This window comes from Sus scrofa, chromosome 1, assembly GCF_054392235.1.
Source record: "Sus scrofa isolate SSC_HxYL_T2T_F1_AM1 chromosome 1, Sscrofa_HxYL_maternal_Yorkshire_Landrace_v2.0, whole genome shotgun sequence".
Classification (NCBI taxonomy): Eukaryota; Metazoa; Chordata; class Mammalia; order Artiodactyla; family Suidae; genus Sus; species Sus scrofa.
In genome coordinates, this window is record NC_139383.1 from 285,568,696 (window position 1) to 285,583,981 (window position 15,286).

General features: G+C 45.6%; 1 protein-coding gene across 33 annotated transcripts in view; it reads right to left on the reverse strand.

The window, feature by feature from the left end:
• SETX (senataxin) overlaps positions 1 to 15,286 on the reverse strand; it is a 77,317-nt gene that overhangs the window by 28,200 nt on the left and 33,831 nt on the right. For all 33 annotated transcript variants that reach the window (XR_014829829.1, XR_014829816.1, XR_014829824.1 and 30 more), the window contains 4 exons: positions 5,490 to 5,660; positions 2,662 to 2,894; positions 1,516 to 1,683; positions 844 to 1,000 (listed from right to left, as the gene is read on the reverse strand). Coding sequence is in view for 21 of the 33 variants with exons in the window: in XM_084999954.1 (XP_084856080.1) it covers positions 844 to 1,000; positions 1,516 to 1,683; positions 2,662 to 2,894; positions 5,490 to 5,660 (729 nt within the window). In the remaining 12 variants the exon portion in view is untranslated. The remainder of the gene's footprint in view (positions 1 to 843; positions 1,001 to 1,515; positions 1,684 to 2,661; positions 2,895 to 5,489; positions 5,661 to 15,286) is intronic.

A 15,286-nucleotide genomic window follows, 5' to 3' on the forward strand; every position in this document is an offset into this window, starting at 1 on the left:
GGCCTGAGAGGGGCTAAAGGGTAAGTACACGGGCATCCCGAATCCTCGGTGGCGGCGCTTTCCGCCCATCTGTCAAGGGTACTCCAGAAGTTACCCTACAGCGTATCTCGCCTCAATTCTTCGGTTTCTCTGCCGATAAAATGTAGACGGTAAGGTTATTTGCAACGTGGCTCACAGGGTCACTCTGAGGTTACTGACACAGGGTAAGCACTTCCTAACTATAGACGGCGACTGCTCTCACTTCTCTGTCTCTAAATACCTACTAGACCCCAGGTGAATGCCAGGCACTGTTCAAGGTGCTGGAACAGATGTTTTGAAGAACCCCACTTCCGTGGAGCTCGTGACAGTCTCCTCATGTGGCCTGATCTGAGCTTCTCTCGCTGCGGGTCCTTTTTACTTGCAGCAACTTCTGCGAGTGTCTCCTCCCCTCCTTCACTTCCCATGGCTGACTCTTCACTGCTCCTCCAGTCTCACCCAGACACCACTTCCTCTGAAAGCCTCCCCACCCCACAGGACGGGATCGAGGGCTGGGCCAGGGAGCTCCAGAGCACCCACGTTTCACTCCCACGACGGAACGCACACCTGGAGAGGGTAACTGCCCACTGATTCATCCACCCTCTCTCTCCGAAGGCTTCACTGCTGAAACCTCAGAACTTAGCGCAGTGCCCAGCACAGAGTAAGTGCTCAGTGATGTTCCATAATGAACCAACGACGCCACCTGGGCCACAGCCTCAAGGAGAATTTATCACCAGAACGGGCGTGCTCTTTGTCACTCCAAGCTGCCCATGCTAAACACTGAGAACCAAAACCCAAACCCATCGGAAGCCCACGTAAGTATCTTACCCAAAGGATTCCTCTTGTCTTTACATTTTTCTTTGAATTCGAGGATAATTTTTTTCATAAGTTCATCAACAGCGGCATTGGAAGGCGCACACACAAGGACACGGTTTTGTTTGATTTTGGCATTGGAGTTCTCATCTGAGTGCCCCCTCCTCTGGTTCTGCAGTGCCACCAAACACACACACACACACACACACACTGGTGAGCTCGTTCGATAAGACAGTGGTACAGTTCTTCTCTCCTCATGTTCCCAAGTCCCCCTAGACTTAAAAATAAACAAAAGCACCGACACCTTCCATTGCTATCAAAAAATTACTCTGGCATAAAATATTTTCATACTTCTCTGGGCTTTACCCTCCTACCCACTCGTTTCAACACTCCGCCCAACCCAAATGCAGCTCAGGGAAGTAGTCGAGGTGGTTTCCTGGGATCAGACGTGGCCTGTGACAAGGCCAGAGGACCACGGCTTCTGGCCTTTGGGGTGAGTTTCACACAGGGTGCCATTTCCTGCTCTTTTTATTTCTGATAAACTTTCTTCACCTCTGCTACCCTTTTACCTGCCACAGCTCCACACAGACTCACAAAGGGGGAGAGGTGCTCTCATACTGATCTACGTTTGGCTAATTGCAGCAAGGCCCGACCGTGTTCAGTGAAGAGCCCTTGTGCACACGCTACCTCTGTCAGCAGGCGGTACAGGAGGCCAACGATGGTTTTGGATTTTCCGGTTCCAGGTGGTCCATGAATCAGACAGATCTTGGCAACGGAAGGGGAGTGTTTCACCATGGCATACGCAGTTTCTATGGCCTTCTTTTGGTCTTCATTGAAATCTCTTAAGTAGGCAATCTACACAAAACACATTGGTGAGAGTGAGCTGTTCTTCCTGGAGTGGCACAGGAGAGGAAGACACTGGAAAACATCTGTCTGAACTGCTCCTCATTTACCAGACAGAAGCTCCGGTTATGTTCAAGTGAGATCCCAAATGACCTTTAACCTAAGAACCCCTTCACTACGGGAATGGCACCAGTCCAAGGCCACAGGCCTCAGCCCAGCTACACATGTAACTGGATTATTTCTGATTCTTACAAGATGATCACAACAGAGTGTTCGGCACCTCCCTCCTCCTTATGCTTCGACTCTTCCCATTTCAGCCAGTTCTCTGGAAAACAGTCCCAGACGGTCTTTCCTACCACAGCTGACCTCGCGGGAGGAGCATGGATGGGGGGTCGGAGCTGCGCCCACACCAGCTGGGTCTCTCAACTCCTCACCTCCATGGGCTTCAGCCTGTGTCACCCAACCAAGTCCGAGAGTCCTTAAACGGTGAGAACTGACCGAGGCAATGCACATGAAAGCCCCAACACGGGTTCAAATACCATTACTTCCCCTTTGCCTGCCTGTGTTAATTTCAGTGTTCCTGTGTTAATCACACACCTCTTAGGAGAAATGTGTTCACACAGAATGACAACTTCACCTTCACACCTGCAACACCACCAGTCATTCTCCACTGATGATTCACATGCCAAATCAATTCCATTAAACCTCCTCGCACTCCCGAATTCTCATCACCTAACCGTCACGGAGGATGTTTGTCTACCCTCGGAATGCTGCCCTTCAAGCGCACCTTCATCCCTTAGCCTACGCGCCTCTGTCCTGACGTAAGCTGACTAACGAAAGCACAAAGGCAGACTTCGCGACACTGAAGAAGAGCAAGCACTACACAACGGCACTGGGCACGGGGCAAGACGAAAGGGAACACGACAGATAAAACAACATCCCGACGTGAAATGTCCCGCCTTTCCCTGTGATCATATGATCGGCACTCACAATTCTCTCAGATGTTGTCGTCAGTAAATCTTTTGTACAGAAGTCCATGGGGTTTGGATTCAGAATGGCTCTGGCCAGTTGGTTCCGACCGCTCAGCAAAGACATGGCTTTCAACTTCCTTTGCGTGGTTACCAGAGAGCTGATGACAACACATTTCACGAATTCATTTAAATTGACTGGTAACTTATCTTGAGTCTGGATGGACAGGGAGCACTCAGATTTCCCACTGCGCACTGCCATCGAGAAGGAAAAAGAGGGAGTTGAGTCACCAGTGAATAACAGTGTCCAGTTAAAAAGCTAATTCAGAATTAGGTATTCTGTAGCATGCTTCCGATATAGCATTTAAGTAATTTACTCAGTAAGCATCTACTGAATGCCCCCTAAGACCCAGGCAATGTTCCTCTCCTCGGGAGGCTTATTTTTAGGAGGCAGCAGCAGATAAGCAAAGACACACGTCAGGTGATGAAAGTGCTCTGAGGAAAGCAGACAGGGGGACGGGGCAGTGAGGAGGGAGGAGAGGAGTTACTGCGGCAGCACAGGAGTCAGGGGAGGTCTTCCCGGTCAGATGGCACTTCAGCAGATCTACCTAAGTGAGGAAGCCACGCCTTTACCTGGGGAACGTGTGATAACGAGGCAGAGAGGTGACTGGACTATCTTAGGAGTAGGGGGAAGGCTAGAATGGCTGGAAGGAAAAGAAGAGACAAGCGAGCTAGAAGACAGAGCGTTAACCCGGCCACACTTCCCAGGGCTCTGCGGACATCACCCTGACTCAGGGTGAAAGCCACCGGACTGCTCCACACAGGGAAGTGACAGGCTCTAACTTACACACAGAGTTACCTGCTGTAGAAGGAAGATAAACTGCAATAGGAAAAGCACCAAAAGCCCATTCAGGAGGCTACTGAGCTCATCTAGGGAAAAGCAAACGGTCACGTGGGCCAGGAGGTAGTAGCAGAGTGCGCCGCGACGCTGGAGTGCTGCAAAGGAAGAGCCGACAGGACCTCCTGATGAATTAGGTGCTGAGTGAGAGAGAGCCACAAGGATGACTCCGGGGTTTCTGGCTGAGCAACTGGAAAAATGGAGGTCCTGCTTTCTGAGATAAGAAAAACGGAAGCCAGAGCAGACGTGAGGCAGAAACTCTAGTTTCTTTTTGCTGTAGGTCTGAAATGTCTAGTGACCTCCCAATGGAGATGTCGGATAGTGGGATGCATGAGGCGCTCAGAGAAGGAGACTACCTTAGCAACAGGAAACTGGCAAATATAACCAACTCCTCAGAGTCAAACTCACAGATGAAACTACATATTCCTGTTGCCACTCTGCTAAATGCACCCTACACAAAGAATGGGGCTCTGATCACAACAGTAAACGCGGTACACCTGTTTCGATGCAGCAGCACAATGCCGAACTCTAAGGAGCTTTTTAATGTTTTGGGGGCCACACCCACAGCATACATAAATTCCCAGACCAGGGACTGAATCTGAGATGCAGTTGCAACCTACACCACAGTGGTGGCAATGCTAGATCCTTAATCTGCTGCACCACAGTGGGAACTCCTTCTGAGGAGCTTTGATGCTATTTTTAAGATATGATGCAAAAAAGGTAAAGGAGTAATGAAATTACATCCTCTCCATATAACAGACTAAGAAGGACCAATGTCAAAAAGGCAGCTTGGAGTTCCCACTGTGGCTCAGTGGTTAACGAATCTAACTAGCATCCATGAGGACTCAGGTTCGATCTCTGGCCTTGCTCAGTGGGTTAAGGATCCGGCATTGCCATGAGCTGTGGTGTAGGTCGCAGACACAGCTCGGATCCTGCGCTGCTGTGGCTGTGGCATAGGCCGGCCTCTAGAGCTCTGATTTGACACCTAGCCTGGGAACTTCCATATGCCGCAGGTGCGGCCCTAAAAAGAAAAAAAAAAAAAAAAAAAAAAAGGCAGCTTGGTGGCTAGTGGTTGAGGATCCAGCGTTGTTACTGTGTCCTGGGTTTGATCCCTCGCCAGGAAATTTCTGCGTGCTGTGGGCATAGCCAAAAAAAAAAAAAAAAAAAAAGGCAGCAGCTTGCCATATAATAAAGAGTACAGACTTGGCAGTCAAAACAAAATCAAGTTTCAACTCTGGGCCCAGCACTGAATGCTAAGGATGACCTTGGGTAAGTCACTGAACGTCCCCGAGCTCTGCCTTCCCAACGGGCAGGGAACAAACAATTCTCACTGCTCTGTTGGGCTTGGGGAAAAGATGCTAAGTGCGCACAGGAGGGACAGGGCACCCTGTCTGGAACACCGTGGGTAACCCTTAAATTCAAGCCAACATTATTTCTCTTATGCTGCCTTCAGAGGAGACGTCCCTACAACACAATGGACAGGAGTGATGGAAACAGTACCTCCTCAAGCTGCCTTACAATGACTTACATGACTGGTCTTCTCATTAACAATCAGTCGCAAAACCAAGGTTGGAAGATGATTTGACAAACAGACGGTGTGCAGATTGTCTGTTTTATAACGAATACACTGACAGATGAAGGAATTTACTAGGAGAAGACATTACAAAAGAAAGCTTTTAAATCCTAAGTCTAAAGCAATTAATACTGGGCCTTTTCCAGCTGAGTCTAGAAAAACTAAAAAAGGACGCCGACGAGCAAATCATCAACCAAGCAAACGCATGTCTGGTAAATGTACAGCACATACCGTCGAATAACACAGAGCAAACACACATCTAGCAACTGTACAGCAAACACATGGCTGGCCGATGTACAGCAAACAGAGGCTAGCAGAGCCTGACTTAGAGGGAAATCAGAAGCAGCGGACAGACTTCAACGTCCCACGATGTACTTACTGACTGAAGTGCGGCGGAACTTATGAACATAACCGCAGTGATATTCACGGGGGCTGTGCGCACGGTTTCTCTCTACGTCCTTCTCTCCATTCAGTCTTTCAGGAACCAAAAACACCAGATCATTTTCCTTTGGGTGAAGCTGTTTAGCAAGTTCACATTCCTCAAGGTAAACTATAAAACAGTAAGGCATATTCATTCTAACAGAATTATTTTACATAAGATTAATTTAAAGGATATTAAACCCTTGTACTAAGTTCAAACAAGTATACAACACTAGTGGGCTTTTAAATACTTCAAAATCGTGGTCTAAGCCAGTCAACATTTTCAAATAGTTTAAACTGTATTAAGAAACATCTTTTAAAAACTGCTACACAAAGCCAGAATAAATGAAATCATAATATTCCAAAGTAGCTAATAAATATCCTTTCCTTGAAGTTTATCTTAGTTTTTAACCAAGAAATTTTGACTTCTGTTCCCTATTTTCAAAACCCCAAGAGAAAAATCCAGAAACAGATCAAGTTTCTGGGACTCTGGGCTCTGTTTGAGTCGGGGAGTTCCCATCATGGCTCAGTGGGTTAAGAACCTGACTAGTATCCATGAGGACGAGGGTTTGATCCCTGGCCTTGCCCTGTGGGTTAAGGATCTGGCATTGCCACAAGCTGTGGCATCGGTCACACATATGGCTCAGATTCAGTGTGGGCACGGCTGTGGCACAGGTCCCAGCTGAAGCTTCAACTTGACCCCCTAGACTGGACTGAAGCACAGAATGGAGTATTGGGATTAAGTAGGCTGAACCACTAAATCAAAAAAACAATTTTTAAAATGCATCATGAAAGAAATATCTATTTCTAGACATCAGAGAACAGATACAACAATGAAGATTTACTGGAGTTCCCGTCGTGGCTCAGTGGTCAACGAATCCGACTAAGAACCATGAGGTTGCGGGTTCGATCCCTGGCCTCGCTCAATGGGTTAAGGATCTGGCGTTGCCATGAGCTGTGGTGTAAGTTGCGGACTTGGCTTGGATCCTGCGTTGCTGTGGCTGTGGTGTAGGCTGGCAGCAAGCTCCGATTCGACCCCTAGCCTGGGAATCTCCATATGCCGCGAGTGCAGCCCTAGAAAAGACCAAAAAAAAAAAAAAGAATTACTGTATTGAGACTGAGAACAATGTGGAAATCCACAGGGGTGAGCCCAGTATCTTTCTAGAAACATATGAACTATTCGGGGAATAGCAGCCAGGACTTCCAGCTGCATCTGGGATGACTGTGTACCAAAAAAAAAAAGACAAAAACTAGGGTCCAAGTCTGCACAGAGTGGGGTACCCTGGTAGCCCCCAAGCTTCAGGCTGGGACTGTGAAGGACTACACCCAAGAAGGAAAGCAGAAGTAAACCAGCCTCTACACGGGCTGCAGCCTAGCTTCCACTCACCTGAGTACTTCGCAAAAGCCTGACCCTTTCAATGAGGTTAACATGATCCTACAGTGCTAGTGCCCCTGAATCCCGACAGAAGCAAAGAAAAATCCTCTCTGGAAGAAGACAGTATCATCCCTGGCCTCACATTGTTTTTTAAAATCACTTTTCCTTTTTTTTGTCTTTTTGCCATTTCTTGAGCCACTCTTGCGGCATATGGAGGTTTCCAGGCTAGGGGTCGAATCGGAGCCGCAGCTGCAGGCCTACCCCACAGTCACAGCAACACCGGATCCAAGTCGAGTCTGTGACCTACACCACAGCTCACGGCAACGCAGGATCCTTAACCCACTGAGCAAGACCAGGGATCGAACCTGCAACCTCATGGTTTCTAGTCGGATTCGTTAACCACTGAGCCACGACGGGAACTCCTAACATCACTTTTCAAAGACAATGACCAACACGTTAGAGATAAGCAAAGCACAAGGAGAGAAGAACTACATAAACTGGTAGAATCAATAAACCAAGTAAGGGCTGCACGAGACACTACAGAGTATGGTCAGCCCTTGTATTTGCAGGGGTTGGTTCCAAGAACCCCACAGACACCAAAATCTGGAGGCTCAAGTCCCCTATGTAAAATGGCATGGTATCTGCATATAACCCAATCACATCCTCCAGCCTACTTTAAATCATCTCTGGATTGCAAATGCTATCTGCATGGGTTGTAAATCCCATATAAAGGGTATGTAAGTAAGTGCTGGTGCACAGCAAATCAGTTTTCCTGCAATTTTTGTTCCCAAACATTTTGAATCCACACTTGATTCCAAGGATGCATAACCTGCAGATACAGAGAACCAACCATATGTCTTAAGCAGTTTAAAATATGGTTAAAATACATAACAACATGGGGTAGGGATAACAGAGTTAAGGTTTTTTAAAGATTTTACCTTATTTATGGAGACGTTTAAAATATCTACTAAAACTATACACTTAGATAAATCAAGCATGCACTTTTTTTTTTTTTTTTTGGTCTTTTTCCCTTTTACAGCTGCATCTGCAGCATATGGAGGTTCCCAGGCTAGGGGTCAAATTGGAGCTGTTGCTGCCAGCCTACGCCACAGCCACAGCATTGCCAGATCCCAGCCTCATCTGCAACCTATACCACAGCTCACGGCAACTTTAACCCACTGAGCAAGGTCAGGGATTGAACCCGCAACCTCATGGTTCCTAGTCAGTTTCGTTTCTGCTGTGCCACGGCGGGAACTCCAAGCATGCACATTTTAAGTTTTTCTTTCTTCTTTCTTTTTTTTTTTTTTTTTTTTTTTTGTCTTTTTGCCATTCTCTTGGGCCACTCCAGTGGCATATGGAGGTTCCCAGGCTAGGGTCGAATTGGAGCTGTAGCCTTCGGCCTTCGCCAGAGCCACAGCAATTCGGGATCGGAGCCGTGTCTGCGACCTACACCACAGCTCACGGCAACGCCAGAACCTTAACCCACTGAGCAAGGCCAGGATCGAACCCAAAACTTCATTGTTCCTAGTCGGGTTCATTAACCACTGTGCCACGACGGGAACTCCCACAATTTAAGTTTTGACCTAAACTACCAAATAACAAAAGAGGTATAAATTGAGGTATAATTTCCAAATGAAAAGAGAAGAAAAAAATGCAAAGAAGTTCAAAATGAAAAAAAAAAAAAAATTTAGGTATTCAATTGAACCCAAAGTCATAAATTTAATGTATAATTCAGCTCATTTGTGCTATTGTAGTTCATCTTATGGCCTGCATTTTAAATCATTCACCTTTGTTAGTTTAATGGCTCAAAAGTCTCACACATACATAAAAAGTATGCTCTAGTCCCATCAATCTTTTCTTTTTTCTTCTTGGCTGCACCCATGGCATGCGGAAGCTCCTGGGCCAGGGACTGAACCCGTGCTGCAGTTATAACCCACGCCACAGCTGCAGCAATGCCAGACCCTTAAGTCATTACACCACAAGGGAACTTTTTAACAGTTTTTTCCTTATATGTTTTATGAGGTACATATCCACTAAAAATTGTCACTATCCTCTGTTACCTGATTTGTTATCATTGTAAAATATTCCCTTAATCTCGAATAATGCTTTTCTACCTTAAAGTCTTTTTAGTCTGATATTAACAGAACAAAACAAGTTTTCTTTTACTTGGGTTTGCATGAGTATCTTTCTCCAGTCTTTCTGTTTCACCTTTTCTGTATTTTTACGTTTACATATATTACTTGTTAACAGCATATAACATGTCCATAATGATTCCGAAAAGACACTAAGGCTACCTGGAAAATCACCAAGTTCAGATGTGGGATAAGAAACATAGATAACATCAGCTACGTCAGATAAGCACGGACGCTCTCAAAGACTAGGAGGATCCCATCTAAAGGGCTCAAGGGCTCGACCTGAAGACGCCAGTTACAAAGAACTGAAACAGAAGCACATGTAAGTCCATGTGTTCATAATGAAATTCAAAAAAAAAGCTCACCGGTCAACGCCAGTATTTACAATGAACTAGGTCAGTACTTCGAAAACCGGCCACATGGCAAGTACTTATTCTACCTTTCTTCGTGAAGTATACTACAGTGTCATTAACCGACACAGAGAACTTCCTGCTTAAAGAAATACGCTCACTAATAAATGAAGAAATGATCAAATAAAAACATTGCCATTTTGTATCCTTTAGTAAATTAATCTAGGGATTACCATCAACCGCTACAAATACTATAAAAAGAAATCAGAGATCAAGCACACCCTGCAGTTCCTACTGTGGCTCAAAGGTAACAAACCCGACTAGTATCCATGAGGATGGGTTCAATCCCTGGCTTCGCTCCATGGGTTAAGGATCTGGTGTTGCTGCAAGCTGTGGCATAGGTTGCAGATGTGGTTCTGATCCAGTGTTCCTGGACGACACAGGCCTCAGCTGTAGCTCTAATTCAACATCTAGCCCGGGAACTTCCCTATGCTGCAGGTATGGCCATAAAAAGAAAAGAAAAGAAAACAAAACTTATTGTATAGCCAGACTAGGCAATTAAGCAATGTGATTATGGGCACAGGGTTAGGCAAATGACCCCATACAGAAGGAGTTTAGAAAAAAGATCAGTGCAGTAAATGGACATTAGCTTTATGACAAATATGGCACTGCAGAAAGTAGAGAAAGAGTAATTTTTTCAAGAAACAGCACTGGGATAATGACGTTTCCATTTAGAAGAAAATGGAGCATGAGCCTTACAAATCAATTCCAGGTTGACAAAACAATGAACCTCTAGAAAAAGGACTGGCAAACTTTCTGTAAAGAGCCAGATTTTCTTTGCAGGCCACATACGGTATCTGTTGCATATTCATCATCTTTTATTCAAGACTTTAAAAAAATTTAAAACCCTACTCTAGAGTAGCACTAAAACAGGACACAGGGTGGTTCTGTAAGCTGTAACTTGCTGACACCTGTTCTAGAGGTTAAGATAATATATTCATGACATACAGCAGGGAAGTTTCTTAAATGAGGGACACAGCATTAATCATAAAAAAAAAAAAAAAAAAAAAGATGCATTCTTATGTTTAAATTCTAGGGAGTTCCCGTCATGGCGCAGTGGAAACGAATCTGACTAGGAATCTGACTAGGTTGCGGGTTCAGTCCCTGGCCTTGCTCAGTGGGTTAAGGATCTGGCATTGCCATGAGCAGTGGTGTAGGCCAGCAGCTGTAGATCCAATTAGACCCCTAGCCTGGGAACCTCCATATGCTGCAGGTGTGGCCCTGAAAAGACAAAAGACAATAAGTAAATAAATAAATAAATTCTAAACAAGAATTAAGTAAGAATCTTTTTTTTTTTTTTTTTTTTTTTAGGGCCACACTTGTGGCACATGGAACTTCCCAGGTTAGGGGTCAAATCGGAGCTATAGCTGCCAGCCTACACCACAGCCACAGCCAACTCCAGATCCAAGCCACATCTGTGACCTACACCACAGCTTGCAGCAACACTGGATCCTTAACCCACTGAGTGAGGCCAGGGATGGAACCGACATCCTCATGGATACTAGTCAGGTTTGTTTCCACTGAGCCACAAGGGGAACTCTAAAAGAATCTTTAAGACATCATTAAGGGAGTCATACAGCAAGCCAAAGTGGGAGAATGGTTTACACCCAGATTATATAAAGAACTCTCTACAAATCGGCAAGAAAAAGGCAACTAACAGAAAATGAACAAGAGCGTTGAATAGGACCTTCTCCCAAGAGGTTACTGAAGTATCTCCCAACTATGTGAAAAGGTGCTCAATCTCACTAATAACAGGGATATTACAGGGAGTTCCCATAGCGGCGCACTGGAAACGAATCGACTAGGAACCATGAGGTTGCAGGTTTGATCCCTGGCCTCACTCAGTGGGTTAAGGATCCAGCGTTGCTGTGGCTGTGGTGTAGGCCGGCAGCTGTAGCTCTGATTCGACCCCTAGCCTGGGAACTTCCATATGCGGCAGGTGCAGCCCTCAAAAAGGGAAAAACAAAACAAAACACTAAGGATATTACAAAAGAGAACCACAAGCGGCCATCCATAAACACATACTGTAAAGGCTATAATTAACACCACCGTCAACACAAGCGTGTTGGTAACGACACAGGACAACGTGACTTCTGTGCACGGGCGGGCGTGCAGCGTAGCTCTGTGTGACTGGCCTGGCACTGTCTCCGCACGTGAACTTGCACATAGCCTGAGACTCTGAAACCCACCTCAGGAGACAGACTCAACAAAGGATGCCCTCCCCCAAACACCAAGAGATTCATGAGCGATCACAGCAGCATTGTTCATAAAACACGGTGTGTAAAAGAGGCCCTCAAAAGCAGAAAGAGAGAGAGAGACAGAGAAAGAAAAAGCCTGCTTACACAGTTGGCCCTTAGCACCTGGAAACTTGGATCTCAGGATAGTTTATGTCAAACCCGACTTGACTTCTAAAAGTCATGAATTGCGACGAGGCCAAGGGTGTTTCAGGCACTATCTCTAAGCTTCCCCGGCAGATACCATGTCACATGTGTCGTCACAACGCACTACTGGGAAAATTAAATGCATTCAGCGTGACTCCATGGGAAAGATTCCTGGAAGTTTGCTCCGGGTTTATCTCTGACTTCACCCCATGTGTTTTTCTCTTTGCTAATTTTGCTTTGTGCTCTTTCCCCACCGTAAGACACACCATGAGCAGCACGTAAGTTAATTCCTGGAGCTCCCACCGTGGCTCAGCGGAAACAAAACTGACTAGTATCCAGGAGGATGCAGGTTCGATCCCTGGCCTCACTCAGTGAGGTAAGGATCTGGCATTGCTGTGGCTGTGGCGTAGGCCGGCGGTTACAGCTCCGATTAGACCCCTAGCCTGGGAACCTCCATGTGCTGCAGGTGTGGCCCTTAAAAAAACAACAAACATAAAAAACGTCAATTCCTGTGAGTCCTCTGAACGAGTCCCTGAACCTGGGGATGGTCTTGGAGACCCCTGACACAGGCCAAAACTGTTGTAAAAAATGTCCATCAGCAGTGAAAATTGTGATAATATTCACACAATGAAACACCACCTCAGCAATGAGAAAATGCCAGAGAGGCACACAAACTTGATGAATTACACAAACATGTTAAATCAAACAAGTCAGACACAAGAGTAAATACTATATGACTCTACCACACAATCACAAGGAATGGCAGTAAATCAATGATTTAAATATGAAAAATAAGTATAAGGAGTTCCCAAAGTGGCTCAGTGGCCAAAGAATCCAACTAGGAACCATGAGTGCAGGGAGCCGAGCAGATGCAGGGACTCAAAAAAAAGGACCTTGCCTGATGGCAAAAAAGAACACCTGAAGGCAGGTTCCTAACCAAGGAAGGGAGCTCGCCTGCCCGGCACAAGCCGAAGGTGGGCCTCTGGTCGGGATGAGAGCCTGCCTGTAGGGGACAAGCCGAGGGCAGGCCTCAGGCTACACGGCTCTCACGCTGATGTTGACGGGGAAGAACTGGGGCTTTCCTGGGAAAACAATGTCCATGTCTGCGCCAGAGAACGTGGATTGTTTCTCAGGTGACCTCGTCTTTCCTCTTGTTTTATTCGTTATTCAGTTTTCCTCAGTCTTTCCTGATTATTTGCTTATTATTTCTATTTTCCATTCTTATTTTCCTGTGGTGATTTGTGATTTAACAAAATTACAACAATAATATAATAAGAATTTCATCCTGATGGACTTTCCCCTATTTAAATCCAACTTAATTAAAACATAGTGTTTAGCCACTAACTAGTTATACAGTAAACTTTAGAGTTAGGATTTTAATGAGGTTCATAGACGTTAGACATATATTATTCTTTTTTTTTTTTTTTTTGTCTTTTGTCTTTTTGTCTGTTGTTGTTGCTATTTCTTGGGCCGCTCCCGCGGCATATGGAGGTTCCCAGGCTAGGGGTCCAATCGGAGCTGTAGCCACCGGCCTACGCCAGAGCCACAGCAACGCGGGATCCGAGCCGCGTCTGCGACCTACACCACAGCTCACGGCAACACTGGATCGTTAACCCATTGAGCAAGGGCAGGGACCGAACCCGCAACCTCATAGTTCCTAGTCGGATTCGTTAACCACTGCGCCACGACGGGAACTCCCCAGACATATATTATTCTTGACCAAAAGACACCTAGCTATGAGTTAATAGAAGCTTTTAAGTGATATCTAGTTAAGCTGGTTTATATTTTCTTACACTGTCTCCCTGCCATAACGCTTTGAAGATAAGCACCAGCCTAACAAGATTTGTGAATGCCAAATTCTTACGTCTGTGATGTCTTCAACTTGTGGAGACTTGCTGGTCATGGGACGATTGGTGCTGAGTCTCCTCCTTTCCACATGATGTATTGTACCTAACTGCCCTTAAACTGTACTCACTAAATTTAGTTAAGACAAAGATGTTAGGACGTGATGTATAGCTGCTGTACCATGTAAAAGTTAACACCATGATGTGATCCGTAGTGAAAAACTGTCCATATAATCAACCACTTATGCCAATAAAATTTGAGCAGTCCAGCGCCCTGAAAGAAGGGACAAAGAGGCTGTGTCTGTTGCAAAAGCTGAGGCACATCCCTCTCCTTTGGGAAAAGTGTACACTTCCTGGCCGCCAGAGCTGGCCTTCAGCACATGAGGTTGCAGGTTCGATCCCTGGTCTTGCTCAGTGGCTTAAGGATCCGTCATTGCTGTGAGATGCGGTGTGGGGCGCAAACGCAGCTTGGATCCCACGTTGCTGTGGCTCTGGCGTAGGCCGGTGGCTATAGCTCTGATTAGACCCCTAGCCTGGGAACCTCCATATGCTGTGGGTGCGGCCCTAAGAAAAAAGGCAAAAAAAAAAAAAAAGACAACCCCCCCAAAAAAAAACAAAAAACAAAAACAAAATACCAATGCTCTGTATTGGTTAAGGTAAAAGTCTGCTATAATAAATAAGCCCTCAATCTCAGTGGCTTAACAATAAAAAAAAAAAAAAAAATTAAAAAAAAAATAAGTATAAAACTACTCTAAGAAAATGTGAAAGTATGTATCTGATTTCTAAAAACCGAAGTCTTGGAGGCTCCCATTGTGGCTCAGTGGGTTAAGAACCTGATATAGTCTCCACGAGGACGTGGTTTTGATCACTGCCTCTCCCTCTGGGTTAGGGATCCAGCATCGCTGCAAGCTGCAGCCCAAGCTGGAGATGAGGCTTGGATCTGGTGCTGCTGTGGCTGTGGTGGAGGCCAGTAGCTGAAGCTCTGATTCGACCCCTGGCCTGGGAACTTCCATATGCCACAAGTGCAGCCGTGAAAAGAAAAAAAAAAAAAAAACAAGTCTTGGAGTTCTCATCATGGCACAGTGGAAAAGAATCCAACTAGGAACAATAAGGTTGCGGGTTCCATCTCCGGCCTTGTTCAGTGGGTTAAGGATCCAGTGTTGCTGTGAGCCGTGGTGTAGGTCGCAGATGCAGCTCGGATCTGGTATGGCTGTGGCCATGGCATAGGCTGGCAGCTGTAGCTCCAACTGGAGCCCTAGCCTGGGAACCTCCATATGCCGCATGTACAGCCCTAAAAAGACAAAAAAGACCAAAAAAAAAAAGTCTTAACAGTAAAGAAGTAAATATGGTATTTTTGAACCTATGAAGATAAAAACTGTATAAACCTCAAAAATCACACACAAAACTGCACAGCAAACAACTGAAAAAAAAAAATTACAACAACGCATACAAATAAGAAAACAACCTGTCTAATAGCAAGAAGGAAAAAGGCATGAACAGACAATTATATCTCCCCCCTCCTCCTTCGAAAATACAAAAGACCAATAAAGATTCAGGGACAAACACTAGGATCTCAGACGAGATACATCTTTCACATAAAACTGGGAAAAAAGT